Source organism: Tiliqua scincoides, chromosome 12, assembly GCF_035046505.1.
Source record: "Tiliqua scincoides isolate rTilSci1 chromosome 12, rTilSci1.hap2, whole genome shotgun sequence".
Taxonomy (NCBI): domain Eukaryota; kingdom Metazoa; phylum Chordata; class Lepidosauria; order Squamata; family Scincidae; genus Tiliqua; species Tiliqua scincoides.
This window is the reverse complement of record NC_089832.1, coordinates 14615029-14630953: the sequence shown is the minus strand read 5'-3', so window position 1 is coordinate 14630953 and position 15925 is coordinate 14615029. Positions and strand designations below refer to the sequence as shown.

Sequence of the window (15925 nt, the reverse complement as noted above, 5' to 3'; positions counted from 1 at the left end):
TGGCAACAAAACAGGAAGTGACCATTTTCTTTTAGTCGTTCTGAACCTGGCAGAGGCCGTGGGCAGATGCACACAGCCTCTGCTGGGCTCAGAAAACCCTCCGGAGGTGAGGGGAGCACAGCCTCCGGAGGGGGCGCAGAGGTCCCACAGATCCCTTATCCATGGATAAGTGAAACCACAAATATGGGGCCCCCCTGTACTCAGAAACATTTGTCTGCTTTGTGGTTGGTTCCATTTTGGCTACAATCTCATCAGCACCCAAGAACTGATGTTGGTATTAGAGATGGATAAGACAATTCCAGGGCCCATTTCTCTTCCTAAAGACAACTAAGGAGGTAGCAAATTCTGAGAGCAATTCCGGCAGTTCCAAGGCAGCAAGAACATGACCCTGTTTGGCCTGTTGCTCCTCTAGCCTTCGATTTTCCTCCAAGCTCTTGAAAAGGTACACTGCCACATAAACACTCTTTGCCACTGCTTTGCCTGTGTGCTCTTTCCTCTCCCACCCCTCACCCACCCTTAAAAGGACATTGTTATTTACATTGTTGTTCATTCAGACATTTGTCACGATTTGGTATTGTGCTTCACCATTACTTGGAGTTAACAGGGAGGGTGTCTTTCAGTGCTGGCTTGTACATGTCTACTCAGAAGCAAGTCCTACTAAGTTCAGTAGAACTTAACTCCCAGATAAGCTTGTACAGGATTACAGCCTTTGGATCTTGCCCTCCCTGGGTATTTGGATTGGCAGGGCAAAATCCCCTTTATAAGTTGCTTCACTCCAGATGAAGAAAACACGCCCCCCCCCCCCCAGTATGAACAGAAGTACCACACAGCAACAAGTCCTTTGAGGAGTCTTTTTTTAATTAAGATAAATCCAGCAAAATTCCTAACAGTGGGTATATTCAGTCAACCTGCCCGTCTCCCTCCCTCTCTCTTTTTTTTTAAAGAAATGTGTTTTTTTTTGTATTTCATTTTAAAAACATGATTACACTTTTTTTTTTTAATTAATTCTTCTTCTTCTCCAAAATGTGACGAAAATAAAACTACATTTGGGATACAACAAGATTTCCAGCTTTTCAGGATTTGTCATGAAAATATCTTAGCCTCTTTTTATAAAAGCAAAACCCACACAACCACCGGAATGTCTCGACGCAATTATTTTTGTGAGTGTGTGTTTTGTGAGACCTCCCCATGTTGAGAAAAACCGTACAACACTTAACAAGGGCAAAATGAAAAATCCAAAGTCTTGTCTGACTCAATACACAAAAAGGGATTATATACTGACAGAAGTCAAAAGCTACCACCACAGATTCTTCCCAGGTACCATACAAACTAGGACAATCACAAAATGTTTTTTTTAAAAAAATGATTTTGTCGTTTGGTTGGGTGTTTTGTCGCCGTCGTTGGTATTAAGTCCCAAGTAACTGAGATGAAGATGTTCCAATTAAATTCATGCTAAAAAAACCTGCATTTATAAAATACTTGATAAAAATATTCCTCTCTTAACAATACGGTATGGAGGTACGGATACTGGATGATGGAAAGAAACAAGGCGGGGTTTATTATTCAGACTTGGCTTCCTTGTCATCAGATACATCAGCAGTTGGTGCCTGGCAAGAGTTGAGAAAAACAGAAGTTATATTATTTCCTACTGCAAATAAACATTCCCTTCCACAGTAAAATCACACCATTGCTGAACAGAAACAAAGACAACAACAGAAGCCGGATGCCAGGAAAGGAAGGGACAGCAAGTCGCACCAGAGCAACTGGAAATCCCGATCTCATCTGATCTCGGAAGCTAAGCAGGGTCAGGCTTGGTTGGTACTTGGATGGGAGACCGCCTGGGAACACCGGGTGCTGTAGGCTTATACCATGATCTCGGAAGCTAAGCAGAGCCAGGCCTGGTTAGTACTTGGATGGGAGACCGCCTGGGAATACCGGGTGCTGTAGGCTTATACCATGATCTCGGAAGCTAAGCAGAGCCAGGCCTGGTTGGTACTTGGATGGGAGACCGCCTGGGAACACCGGGTGCTGTAGGCTTATACCATGATCTCGGAAGCTAAGCAGAGCCAGGCCTGGTTGGTACTTGGATGGGAGACCGCCTGGGAACACCGGGTGCTGTAGGCTTATACCATGATCTCGGAAGCTAAGCAGAGCCAGGCCTGGTTGGTACTTGGATGGGAGACCGCCTGGGAATACCGGGTGCTGTAGGCTTATACCATGATCTCGGAAGCTAAGCAGAGCCAGGCCTGGTTAGTACTTGGATGGGAGACCACCCAGGAATACCAGGTGCTGTAGGCTTATACCATAGTCTTTCGAGACTGAAGGCTGCCAACCATCTCCCTATACTGAACACTATCTCCCGATCTTGTCTGATCTTGGAAGCTAAGCAGAGTCAGTCCTGGTTAGTACTTGGATGGGAGACCGCCTGGGAATACCGGGTGCTGTAGGCTTATACCATGATCTCGGAAGCTAAGTAGAGTCTGGCCTGGTTAGTACTTGGATGGGAGACCACCCAGGAATACCAGGTGCTGTAGGCTTATACCATAGTCTTTCGAGACTGAAGGTTGCCAACCAGGATCTAAATCAGTTTCTCAAACCATGGGTTGGGACCCAGTTGGTGGGTTGTGACCCGACTTCTGGTGGATCTCACAGAGCTTCCTTTGAAAACAGGGATGATGGAAATAGCAGATAACTAATGGCCTCAAGCCCTGAGGCTATTCAAAAATCAGAGCTGCTAACTACCCTGCAAAGAGCTCAGCTCCTGCAGTTTGCAAGATAGCTGCTAACTGCCCTGCAAACAGCTGAGCTCCTGCAATTTGCAAGCAAGTGTAAATACAGGGAGATAAATGTTTGAAGGTGTTTTTTTGGTGTGTTTCCCCCCCCCCCCCCAAGTCTGTCAATGACAGGTAGTGGGGGGCAGGTGAAGGCTGGGTCACAGAACTAAGTGCACAATCCTAACCCACTTTCCAACACTGACATAAGGGCAATGCAGCGCCAAGGTAAGGGAACAAACACTCCCTTACTTTGAGGAGCCCTCCGTGAGTGCCACCCAATTGCAGGATGCAGCAAATGTCCCATTGGCATAGTTATGCCAGTGCTGGAAAGTTGGTTAGGATTTGGACCTAAGCCTCTCAAGCATTGAGGCTATTCATTAGGGCTGCCTCATTACGAGAAATGGGCAGAATGTCAAGCAGAATGCAGTACCAAGCTACCATTTTGCAGCGGACTTTGGTTCTCCAAGCTGCCATTTCATGCTGGTATTTCCCAGAAGGATAATACCTGCCCACCTTTGTACCAGAGCTGTAATGTACCCAAGCTCAGTCCTCTCCCAAACATAAGGGCTAGAATCTTGACTTCTTTTCTGATGATACCAAATGCCATGAAGCACTCCAAATTCCACCCTTGAAAAAGGCAGAAGCATCACATACCCACATCAGAGCCTATAACTCATGGAGCCAACAAAGTACAGCCCATCCTGTCCTCTTTTATTGCATCGCTTAATGCCAAACTTATTTACACAGGGCAAAAAAATGGCAGTTTGGGCTGTAAGAGACTTAAATCAGTTTCCTCTTATTCCACTTTCCAAAGAAAACGCTCCCTTCAGGTTCATACAACAAATGCCAACAGCCATCTCTTCACTCTTCCAGCAGTCTTCCAGGTCTGCAGTTCTAAAGACACTTACTTGAAAGTTTAAGTTCCACTGAACTCAAGTGATAATCCAAATTTTTTTTTTTTTTAAAGCATATGGTAACCTTCCAAAATGCAGTGGGAAGACTGCATGTTTTAATACTTGCCCATTCACAATCTCTTTGTAGGTGTAAAGCTAGCACCTCAGGCTAGGCTAGAACCCGTGTACCTGACATGCTAGCTTTCCACATGAATGGCCTTTTCAACATGGGAAGATATACAACACCCCAGTACCCTGAAAAAGTACAGTTCTGGCAGAGTTTAAGAAATATGGTTGCCAACTATGAATCTCTGGCAGTTGCCTATGGAAATCCACCAGGATCATCCTCCAGGATCATAAGTTGCAGCAAACCCAAACAGAGACAGAGAGGAACCTCTTACTTCACACCAAGCAGGTAACACAGAACCAATGAAAAGGATTTGGGAGGGAAGGTGGGGAGAGAAAGCATTAGGATTAACCTCTCACATGGTAGTGGGCTTTGCAGACGTAAGGAAACAGCAAGAACTGCATGTCGGAAGGTTCTGAAACAAGCACCAAGAATGACTGGACATCGAGGCCAGCCAGAATTTCTGCGCTTAATTTTACAGATATTAAGAGATGACACTAAGCTGCCTTACATCAATTCAAATAATGGGTCCACTTTGCCCATATTGCCTCCTGGCCTCCACTTGCCAGAGGTCCTTCCCCAAGCCTCCCAGGAAATGTTGCCCACAGTGGCATAGCTAGAGAGGATGCAAAGCACTAAGTTTCGCGTGGAGCTCCACCATGGCGTGGAAGCCCTCCACCTCCCTTTTGGAGCCATTCTGGGCTGCAAGAGCAAAACAGAGGCACAGATCTATGTGTTCCACCACGGTAATTAAGCATTCTATCAAAGAGCTACAGTCCTTCCAACTGGTCTAAGAAACACATGTTCCCAAGGCTAGCTCTGCACTGCTTTGCACTCTTACTTCGTTAATTTTGGTGTCCCCGTTCTCAGAGTGGTTTTCTTCTTTCGCATCTTCCTGCTTAGTTTCATCTTTTCCTTTGGCTCCTTTCTTCCCTTTTGTGGCTACCTTCTTGTCCTCTTTCTTATCATTTGCTCCTTTTTCCTTCTGTTGGGAAAATTGCATTTTAAAAATGGAGGAGGGGGTCAATAATAGTCATTAGAAAGGACCGATTGTCAAATGCAGCCGTTTCAAACCTTAAAACTTAAAACCTTTCACTTTTACTACACAACTGTGAAGAGCTAAATTTAAAAAGAGAGTGTGTGTGTGTGGAGAGAGAGAGAGAATATTTTAAACCAGTGTTTCTCAAACTGTGGATCAAGACCCACTAGGTGGGTTGCGAACCAATTTCAGGTGGGTCCCCATTCATGTCAATATTTTATTTTTAATATATTAGACTTGATGCTCCCATGGTAAGTGACTGCATCTGGAGAAATGTTACAGCTCTGTACTTTTAATAGGCTACTATGAATATGCTTTCAAAAAATGATAGTAAATGGGACTTACTCCTGGGTAAGTGTGTGTAGGATTGCAGCCTAGGATTGTCAAAAAATTTTCCTGCTTGATGATGTTACTTCCGGTCATGAGATCACTTCCAGTGGGTCCTGACAGATTTTCATTCTAAAAAAAGTGGGTCCCAGCGCTAAACATCTGAGAACCACTGTTTTAAACTCACGATAGCTGGGATAATAGGAAGTCCCCATTAAAGCACCTGTTTAATACAGGTCATGCCTTATTACCCATGGGGGTTCTGCTCCAGAAACCCAGTGGATATAAACATCAGTGGATACCAAATCAGTGGAAAAACAGTTTTAAATTCCCACTTCCAGGTTTCTTGCACCTCTATTGCTTTCTCAAAATGCATTTGTACAGATACTACTGCATTCAGCCACTAGATGGGGTGAATAATGGCATCTAGTGGAATGAAATTATGATTATTTAACAGCACACAGATAGGAAATAGGATTTTGATGCTTTTTTCCTTGTTACAAAGCATTTAAAGGTGGACCTTGGTATCAGTGATGAGTCAAATCATGGATACCACATCAGTGGAATGCGAGGTCCCACCTGTATTGTGGTCAAAAACACTACATTAAAAGAAAAAGCCAGTACATTTTTAACAATTTACAGAAGACCATTTTATCCTGATACACTTATTTAAATTGCAGATCTATGCATTCAGCACCGTGTAGTGTAGGGTACTGATAGCAAATGATACCAGATCTCATGTGGGGGATGCTATTTGGGATACTGCAAATAAATTTGAAAAAAAAACCAGCAAGCACAGAGGTGCCATTTGCTAGATGGGCACATGCTCTGATCTAGCCCGGGTGCTCCTTATGTTATTAGGTCTTCATCAGACACAATGGGACTCAGAAATGGGCTACTGCCACCATTTTGTTTTGAGGCTCAGGCCTGCACAGGCTACCTGGAGACACCAGGGACTGAACCTGGAAACTACTGCTGCACAGCAGGTTGTCCTATGACCCCCCACCCGTGTGGCATAACTGGATGTGGAGTTCCCCACTGGACTGGACTATAAGACTTGGTTTACATGCTAAAAAAAGAAGCTTGTTCAGCAGTTTCAAGAAGCTATTAAAAATAATGTTCTGTTTAACGCAGCGGTTCCCAAACGGCGCGCTGGGACCCACTAGTGGGTCAGTCAAAGTTTAATTGTGGTAACCATAGGTCATTACAATAAAAGATCAGTAAATTACAATATGTCCATAGGCTAAAAAGGGGGAACAATTATGAACATCGTACAAGTAAAATCAACTAATAAAAGAAGAATAAAAACATGGAATAAACCACAATATCAAAAACCATTTATAAGGGCTTACAGCTTAACTCGAAACTGACCAAAATAGAACCAAATCTAACTTCATAGAAATAAAATAAACCGTGGCAGAATCAGCTCTATAGAATAAATTAATTTCCCATAAACACAATTGCTATACTGCACAAGATTTTACATAATTTGAACGGATTTTCAACGCTGCAAGAGCAAAACTAGCCACTTTCAGAGTGATCCCCATGTCAGCACCTACTAAAAGGCAACAAACCTGAGCTACAGGAGGCCTATCCTGTAGCAAGGGTGTTAAAGATGACAAGAATTTAGATCTTGGTGCTTCATAAAGAGGACAAGTTAATAAATAGTGAGAGATGTCCTCAACTACATCTGCTCCACATGTACAAAGTCTTAGATCACATGGGATGTTCTCATGTCTCCCTACTAAGACAGCAGATTGCATACATTGAAATCGCAATGCAGTAAAGGCCTTACGTAAAGGGAGCGAAGTTAAATTAGTAAAATAATTTTCTGCAGCAAAGGTTGATTTATATAAGAAAGGAGAAGGGGGAAAGGGTAAGTTAAGAATATTGCAGAAGTCCTTTCTCTTAAAAAAAAAGCTGAATGTTATTTTTAGTAAAAATCTTGATTTTATTAGAAGAAAAGGTAGGTAAAAGATTCATATCTATTTCATAAAATTCTAAAATGGGTTTTATCAAAGATGACCATGATTTACAAGATGGAGTTGTGAGCTGTTCCGCTCACCGGAAGTCACTAGTGGGTCCCAACCTATTCTTAGTGGGTGATGGAAAGATCAGATAACTAATTGCCTCAAGCCCTGAAGCTATTCAAAAACCAGAGGGCTGCTAATTACCCTGCAAAGAGTTCAGCTCCTGCAATTTGCAAGCATGTGTAGATATAGAGAGATAAATGTTTGAGGGTCTTTTTTTTTTGTTTACTTATAAATGCTATTTTTTTCTAGATCTCCTTTTTTAAAAAGTCTGGTGAACCTAGGCGGGTCCCGATTGATAGAACGTTGTTTCAAAAAGTGGATCCTGGTGCTAAAACGTTTGGGAACCACTGATTTAAGGGATTTGTACCCTGCCTTTTAGGCAGAAAGCATCACAAAGCCGCAAACAATAAACAAGAGAAAAAGAATGAACAGAGAAGTGGATTTTTAGGAAGAACTGCCAAGAATTCCTTTCAACCCAACACCACAGCTGCCTGGAGAAGCTTGAGCAATGGCCTCTCTCGGCAAGAACACATACGTGCTGCCTTTTGCCTTTACCTTCGGTGCTGCCTTTTTGGGCTTGGGCTCCGGTTTCGGTGGAGCAGGTTTCTGCAAGACAGAGACACACACATACAGAAGGTATGGCATACGGGGAACTCAGCAGTTCTGGTTTTCAAGACTGCTCTAATACCACGGTCTTCAAGAGCCAGGAACACCTCAGAGCCCAAAGGTGTCAAACATAAGGCCTGAGGGCCAGATGTGACCCATAGAAGCTCTTTATCTGGCCCTCAGGCTCTGCCAGCACCACCGTCAGCTTTAACTCTGTGGTAACACAGGCCTACAAAATTGCGGGTCAGAAAAGTTTTTCCCAAACTTTATGGTGGTTTGATATGAATTTGGGGTGCCGATTCCAAAAATGGCATCCGTTTTGCCCTGTCACACCTCATTTTGGAGATAGAGTATAGTCTCATTAGTGACTGGTTCAAGCAGCTTCCTCATGAGGAAACCATGGTGTAGGCTTCCTCATGAGGAAGCTGCTTGAACCATTCACGAAAGAGGCTATGGCGTGTCTCCAAAACTAGACGTGATAGGGCGAAACGGATGTCATTTTTGGAATCGGCACCCCAAACACACCCAGGAATTGGTGTAACGTTTAAGGAAGCAAAATGTGTGTTGGCCTGTGTAATTGGGCTCTCCTGTATTTTCAAAATACAATCAAGATCTGTGTATTCTGTCATTTGTAGCTGATGAGTTCGTAAGTGAGAAAAAATACTCGTTTCTGGTCATGACCTGTTTAATGACATCACTTCTAGCTCAATGACATCACATCCGGCCCACACCAGGCATCATGAATGCTATTCAGCCTTCTGGTATTAAATGAGTCTGACACCCCTGATCTACCACAAGACCCACTTAGTTGGCAGACCAAAGAGCAGACACAGTTCCTTCGCTTTTCCAACCAGTAGTTGGCAATCTGTGTGTGCTGACACGGTGTCGTTCAGCTCCTACTTTCATTCCAGGCCCCCTGGAAGGAAAGGAGGGACAGAGAGCAGCTTGGCCACGCTGCACTCAGTTTTGAATGGGACAGGGAGAGAAAGAGGAGACCAGGCGGGGGGCAGAGGGAGTGCCATGGCAGGACAGGGCAGGCAGGTGTCTGGATGACCCAGGGGGCCTGCTGAAGACTGGAGTGCTCAGCCAAAGTCACCCCCTCAAAACCACTGGAAGGTGCAGGGTAGTGCAGTATAAGGACTTAAGGTCAGTGGAGTACCGGGGGGGGGGTCAGTGGGTGCAAGTGCTCCCGGGCAACACAGCTGGGGGTGGAACTCTGTCAGCTGTGCCACCCCGAGGGCCACCTGCACCTGCTGCCTCCCTATCCAGAAGCATTCTGATGGCCAGAGCCATCACCTTCAGAAAGCCTAAGGCCTCCAGAGGGCCTTAAAAGTCACTTCCAGATTTTGGGGGGAACTGGAACTGACGTTTTAAAGTCCTCAAAAAACTTTCTAAGGCCTCTGGAAGACCTTAAAATGCCACTTCTGGTTTTTCAAAGAAAACAGGAAGTTAGAAGGCAGGGGGTGGCATTTCCAGGCTTGCTCCAGAGCAGCACAGTGACCAGGACTGGGTAAGGTGAACAAAAAACTAGGGAGACAAAACTTGCAGGCAAGGCTGCCAGTTTTGGGTCTTGGTTACATGCAGTGCCACACTAAGGTCACCCTACTGAGTTTATGGCTATGGTGGGATTCGAATCAGACACTTCCAGGTTCACAGCACCCACTCATAACCACTCAACTATACTCACTCTCATTGCCTTACTAGGCAAGATAGTTTTGTAGATACTATCAGAACCCTGTACGCTGAAAGCTCTCAAGTCCTCCATCTCAACATTATGGAACTGTAACATTGAATAAAGGACCCAGGAGGGCTACTCACAGCAGATAGTCTCGCTGATCGTCTCTTTGGCTGCACAAAAGAAAGACAAAGTTGCTGAAACTGATGGTCAGTTTGTTTGGAAAAAATGCATCATTCACAGAAATACAGAAGAGAAAACAAAGGCTGTAATTCCCTGCAGTCAGTCCTACTGAACGCAATGGGATCCCAATCCCAAGTAAACATCAAGCTACCTTAAGGTGTGAAAGGCAAAAATTATAACACTATACAGAAAAGAACTGGGGGAAAATGAGGAGCCCACTTTCAGAAGCACTTCTACCCCTATTTCTAACAGCACGCAGGAAAGAAGGCTCCATTATTGGAAGCTGCTCAGCACAAATCCCTTTTCAGGTGCTGGACTGACACACAGTCAGTCCTTAAAAAGCTCTATTGATAGAATGGCAACAGGTGGACAGGAATGGGTGAGGTGCTTCCGTGTATCCTTTACAACGTGGAGAGCTCATAAATTCTGCCACCCAGATGTTTAAAGACAGTGGTCTTAGGCATCACTGGAAATAGTTGGGGAATTGCAACTTTTCTGCATGCTTTATCAGGAAGTTCCAGTGAAACCAGTTGGACTTGTTGCCAAAAGAGACTGGATACCATCCAAAGTTATACAGTCTTATGGTTACACATTCTGTATACTAACAAGTGAAGTCAGGGAACCGAGGACCTAGCAGTTTGTAGGCAAAATGTGACCATCCACAGATAAGGAAGTGCTTGCTGTATATTTGGGGGGGGGGCTACCTAGTCATGCATAGGTACATGGACCTGGCCTGCTTCAGCCCTTTGCGCATTAGGGTTGGAAAGAACTCTACTGCCCAAACAAAACTCTATAGTTTTGTCGCAGGTGCGTTTATTAGCTTAAGAGTATGACCCATTAAAAACAGTTGAGCTTCTGAATGTACATGGCTGAGATTGAGCTGCAAAACCTACTGACTTCCCAGAAAAGAAAATATTTCTTTACCCACTATGTAATTAATCTGTGGAACTCCTTGTCACAGGATGTGGTGATAGCATCTGGTCTAGATGCCTTTAAAAGGGAATTGGACAGATTTCTGGAAGAAAAGTCCATCAGAGGTTATAAGTCATGCTGGCTATATGCAACCTCCTGGTTTGAGAAGGAGGCTGTCTCTGAATGCCAGATGCAAGCGAGTGGCAATAGGATACAGGTGTCTTATTGTCATGTGTGGCTCCCAGAAGAATCTGATGAGCCACTGTGCGAACCAGGAAGCTGGACTAGATGAGCCTTTGGCCTGATCCAACCCTAAGGCTCTTCTGATGTTCAGGTGCAGAATTAAGCCCTACCTTGCCTGTGAACTTCTGGGTGCAAACCAGTTGCTCTATGGTTCCTTCCCAAATATGTGACTTTAAAACCCCTGTTATTTGCGGGATCACACCCAACGATATCAAAACTGAACCAGTGCTTAAGCAGAGCTCTGTGAACCTGCCCAGATAGGAACCAAGAAAAGGGAAGAGAGAAGGGATGAATGTTTTATAATTATTAGATGATGTAACTCAACCTACCTCCTCCTTTACCTCACCTTCAGCTGCAGCCTATTAAAAAAAATAAAAAACACAAAGTATAAGTAGTTGTATTTAGTGCTATTTTCATCAAAAATAAAAGGAGGAAAGGCTTGGGGATTTCTCACATTCGCTTTTAAATGAGATGTAACTTTAATACTTCTGTGTGATCCTGGGGTTCTGTTTTAATTGTTTTTATGCTTATTAGTATTTTTTTTTCCCCTAGGGGCTGGGGATAAGAATAGGCCCTCAGTCTGGCTGTACTTGTCGTAAGAGGCGACTGAATAGCCACCGGGTAGATGGGACTCTAGCCTGGGAAGGCAGCTCATCTGAGAGAAGGAAAACGCTGATCCCAAACCTCCACTGCCTTGTGGCTACATCCAGTTGTGGAAAAGGCTTCAGGAGTCAACCTCGAGGCAAAATCTGGAGCCGGAGTCCCTGAGGCAGTTCATGGCTGAACACAGTCACGTTCTGGCAACTCCTGCGACGCCGCTGGAACCAACCGTATTGGCCTCTGCCTTTCCATTGGACCATTTCAGCGACGTGGAGAGGGGGGATTTGCTGCATGGGTAACAGCCTATCCTTCATATCTACTTTACCCAGCCTTCACGCACTGGAGAGGACACTGTTCCAGAACCACCATTCAGAGCGTGACACCATAGTCTTCCAAGACTGAAGGATGCTGACACATAGTATTTTTTTTAATTCAGCATTTCTCAAACTGTGGGTTGGGACCCATTAGGTGGGTCGGGAGCCAGTTTCAGGTGGGTCATATTGCACCTAACTCAACCATCATTCAAAATACAGAGCTGAAAATATAGGGCAAAGAGCTGCTGGGCAGGGCAGGCTCTCGGTGGGAGAGAGGCAGAGTGCCCTGCCCTGAGTAGGTGGGAGAAGGGACACTGGAAAGGGATAAGGACTGTGTGGTTGGAGAAGGATCCAAGTCTGCCTTCTGCTTTGACTTCCAAGCTGGCATGTTTGAATTCCAGGCTATGCAAAATAGAAGCACCATCACAATGCGTAAGGGGACCTTTGGCTGATCGCGACTTAGGTTTGAAGATGTCACTTCCAGTCATGACATCACTTCCAGGTTAATTTCCGGTGTACCCCAACAGATTATCATTCTAACAAGTGGATCCCGGTGCAGAGAAGTTTGAGAGCCACTGGTTTTAATTAGTATCGGTTTCAACTGTAAACCACCCGGAGTGTGGGAGAAAAGCGGGGTATCTTCAAATAAAGACATAAAAATAAAAGAGAAGAGTCTTGATGGGTCACCGTTTGGGTTGTGAATGCTCAAATCAGGCTTTGGGTGCTGCATGAACCACAAGGCAAAAAAGCCAACCCATTCCCTGTTGCAGCCAGATTTTTAGTTCTCATTTCAGACTGCACAGGCTGGAATCCACATCATTGCAACAGTTTACACAACCGATCTTCTCCGCCACTTCTCCTTGCGTGGCTTGGAGAAAAAGAAGATGGAGGGGGGGGGGAAAGCCTTGCCCAATAGATATTTTCCAGATGCTCAAGGAAAAGGCACCCCTCCTCCCACCCACCCCTGGAACTGAGCTGCAGATCAGGCCTTTTCCTCTGTTCTAAGTGCACCTCCAAACTTCAAGACTACAACTCCCATAATGCCCCTGAACTCAATGGAGGTTTTTTTGGGGCTTGAATTCATTACATTCCCCCCCCTTTCAAAAAGGGATTCCCGCCAAATTGCCTGCAACAACAAATTGTCTGCAAGGTCATTTGTGAGTTTTTTTAGGGGGGTGGAGTGGGGGGGTAAGGACATGGCTGTGCATTCACTGATCTTGCTGGAAAGCAGGCCAGGCTTCCAGTGGAGCAGAAGCAAGCAGTTAAGGGGGTGGGAGAAGGAAAGGGGCAGATCTTAGAGGCCGATCAAGGTTGCATCAAGTACACCCTGAGCATGCAGGTGACCCGGGACCAAATCTCTCCCTCTGCAAGTGGCAGCAAAATCAGGTTGCAATGAATGAATCAAATGGCCTCTGCTCAATGCAGCAATGAAAGAAATCAGAGGATCAAAGCAGACATGTCCAGCTTTGGCGGGGGGGTGGTTGCACCCAGCACCTGGATGATTTATTTGCAGGAAAGCTCCTTTAAGAAAATCCCCTTCCTGCTGCAAGTTCTATTCACTAGGATTCCAAATCCCCTGCCAGATCTCTCTTCTCCTCTTCTCTGCAAAGGGCAGTTTCCAAATTCTGCGCCGCCTAATGGCTCCAGATCACCATTGCACAACCATCTGGTTATGGCATGACAAGAGAAGTAGGAGGAAGGACAGAGGGGAAAAAAGAACAAAGGCAAACGCAGGAGACAGAGACCCAGCTTGGACCCCCCGATCTTGCAAAACAAGACCCCCAAACCTCCCCCTTTTCCCAAATGCCTATGGAGGCTTTGCACTGGAGGCGAACTGCTGGGGGGGTTCACGGGGGGGGGGAGAGGAAAACAAGCGGTGAGGCTTCCCTGTCTTGCCAAGCGATCTCCATAGGGGCATCCACGGCACCATGGCTGTTTGCAATGGAGATCAAGCTCCGCTTTTTCCAACACACACGCACACACACACACAAAAGCCACTCTGGAGTCAAACTCAGTTCGGTGCACGGCGCGCCCCGATCTCGCCTCTGCAAACTTCGATCCCACTTTGCAAGCTTGCACAGGAGATATTAAAAAGCATTCTGCCTACCCCAACCACAAAACCCCCCTCCCCAAAAAGACACACAGGCGCACACACAGAGAGGAAGGCAGGCGCGCAAAATCAAGACACCCCCCCTGCGAACGGGCTTTAGATCCTTTCCACCCTCCACCCCCTCCCCCACGATCATATTTTGCTTACCTTTCTTTTGGGCATAGTTGCAATCTTAATAGTTTGCAGTGATGGCTGCAAAACAAGAGAAATTTCTATTTAAAAATATAGATATATATGCAATGCAGCCACCCCCTCCTTTCTCTTCCCCCCCAAAAAATTTGCAAAAAATAAATTGCAAAAAAAAAACCCCTCTGCAAACCTTTGTTTAAAAAAATATAAAGGAGGGTTAAAAAAAAAAAGCACAGGTTTCTTTTTTTTTGTTGGTGTTTTTTGGGTCTGGTTTGCCAAACTGTGCAAGAACCCCCAGAGTTAATTGCAGCTGCACAAACCCAAAACACACACAAACACACAGGCCAAAAAAAAAAAAAAAGCACGCACACACACACTAAAAAACACACACACACACAAAATTTCCCCCCCTCTTTATTGCAAACAGTAAAAATACACCAACACTCAACCAAACTGCATGAATGGGGAGCGCGAGACGGGTCCGGGATTGGGAGTGATGCGCGCCTTAGCCAATGGGAGGCCAGGGCCTGAACAAGGGAGGGGGAGGTGGGAGCCCGGGGACGAGAGGCGGAGCTGGACTCTTAGCGCGAGACAGGCACTCGTTTCCCCCGCGCGCGCAGAGAGAGAGAGACATAGACTTATGGAGATGGTGCTTGCACTCTGTCTGCGCAGGGTTGCTGCGCCTGCTCCACTCAGCCTCCCTTTTCCTCTCCACCTTGCAGCCTTGTGATGACTCCTGCAGTCTTTTTTTTCTTGCATTTCTTCCTCAAGGCTGCAAAATTCCTAGTGCAATTGCAAATCTTGCCCTTTTTTTTTTTTGCTGCAAAGCACCTTTTGGGGGGGGAGGGAGCTTTGGCATCTGCTGTGCAAGAACCCCCTCTTTGGACCTGCAATGCCTCTGCAACCCCTTCCTGCCTTCTAAAGGGCAGAAAGTTCCCTGGAAGTTATGCAGGGCAGGCTCCTTTAGTGAGCATGGCTTTTTTTTTTTTTTTTTTGCAATGCACAGATCAGCAGCAATATGGCTGCCCAGGCACCTTCTTTCCTTCCATGGGGAGGGGAAGCAGGGAGGGAGGAGAAAGGGCGCAGCTCAGTAGCAGGAGGCCACAGTGGGGGGGGGGGGGGAAATGCCACGGCCTGGTGGCTTATCCTTGCTCCAGAATGGAGAGAGTGTGCAGCAACACAAGGCAGTTGGGTTTCCCTGGTTAGTTTTTGTTTTGGGATGGGGGTTGATTTTATTCTACCCGCCCTCCCCCCCAGGATGCAGAATGGACCTCAAAGCCTGTGCCATGATCTCCACCAGCTAGCAGGCACAGATTTTTTTTAAAAAAAATTCCAAAAAAAACCCCTACGGCCCCTTAACACATTTGCTACCCTGTGCCGGTTGGTGCACAAAATTTTTATTTGAGAAAATTTCTATTCCGACTTTCCCATGCCAAAGCAAATGCCCAAGACAGCCTACAAAGCTCCATAATAAAATTACAAAGTATCACAACAGGTAAAAAGGAAAAAAAAAAAAAATCAAAGTGTTAAAAACATGCATTTTAACATTAAACAGTGAAACATAAAGCAAATCCTTACATGTATTTTAATTTAACGTTGCTCGAGTCTTTGCGCCACGGGTTAAAACACATTAGAGGATCTGGTCTCTATAATATAATATAATATAATATAATATAATATAATATAATATAATATAATATAATATAATATAGGGTGACCCAAAAAAAACAGAACCCATAAAAATTTTATTAAATCCTACAAAGGTCCAGTAAATTTCAAGAAACTTACTGCACTCAAACTTGCTGAGTTTGAGGAAGATTATTGTTCCAATATTTCATGCACAAAGTCGACTTGTATACCCTGAACGAAAAAAGAAGAAAAATAAAAATAACAGTTTTATTCAAAGATTTGTGGGTTCTGGTTTTTTGGGGTCACCCTGTATAATATATTGTTGGCAACC

The 15925-nt window shown here is 45.1% G+C and overlaps 1 protein-coding gene across 3 annotated transcripts; it reads right to left on the bottom strand.

Annotated features, from left to right (window-relative positions):
• Positions 1-837: 837 nt before the first annotated feature.
• On the bottom strand, positions 838-14459 carry LOC136663130 (non-histone chromosomal protein HMG-14A). Of its 3 annotated transcripts, none has more exons than XM_066640093.1 (7): positions 14408-14459; positions 13984-14028; positions 11142-11171; positions 9618-9647; positions 7749-7799; positions 4636-4779; positions 838-1607 (listed from the first exon to the last, which is right to left on the bottom strand). In XM_066640093.1, the coding sequence occupies exons 2-7, from the start codon at positions 13996-13998 to the stop codon at positions 1560-1562; spliced, it is 318 nt and encodes a 105-aa protein (XP_066496190.1). In that variant the 5' UTR covers positions 13999-14028; positions 14408-14459; the 3' UTR covers positions 838-1559. The 3 variants fall into 3 exon arrangements, with proteins under 3 accessions (XP_066496190.1, XP_066496192.1, XP_066496191.1); XM_066640095.1 differs by having other exon boundaries at positions 14415-14433; XM_066640094.1 differs by lacking the exon at positions 14408-14459 and adding an exon at positions 14156-14378.
• Positions 14460-15925: the final 1466 nt, after the last annotated feature.

Coding starts and splice junctions, on each gene's coding strand:
- LOC136663130 (XM_066640093.1), bottom strand. Junction 9,648..11,141: donor AAGGTGAGGTAAAGGAGGAG/GTAGGTTGAGTT, acceptor TCTTTTGTGCAG/CCAAAGAGACGATCAGCGAG. Junction 1,608..4,635: donor GGGACACCAAAATTAACGAA/GTAAGAGTGCAA, acceptor AACTCTTGCCAG/GCACCAACTGCTGATGTATC.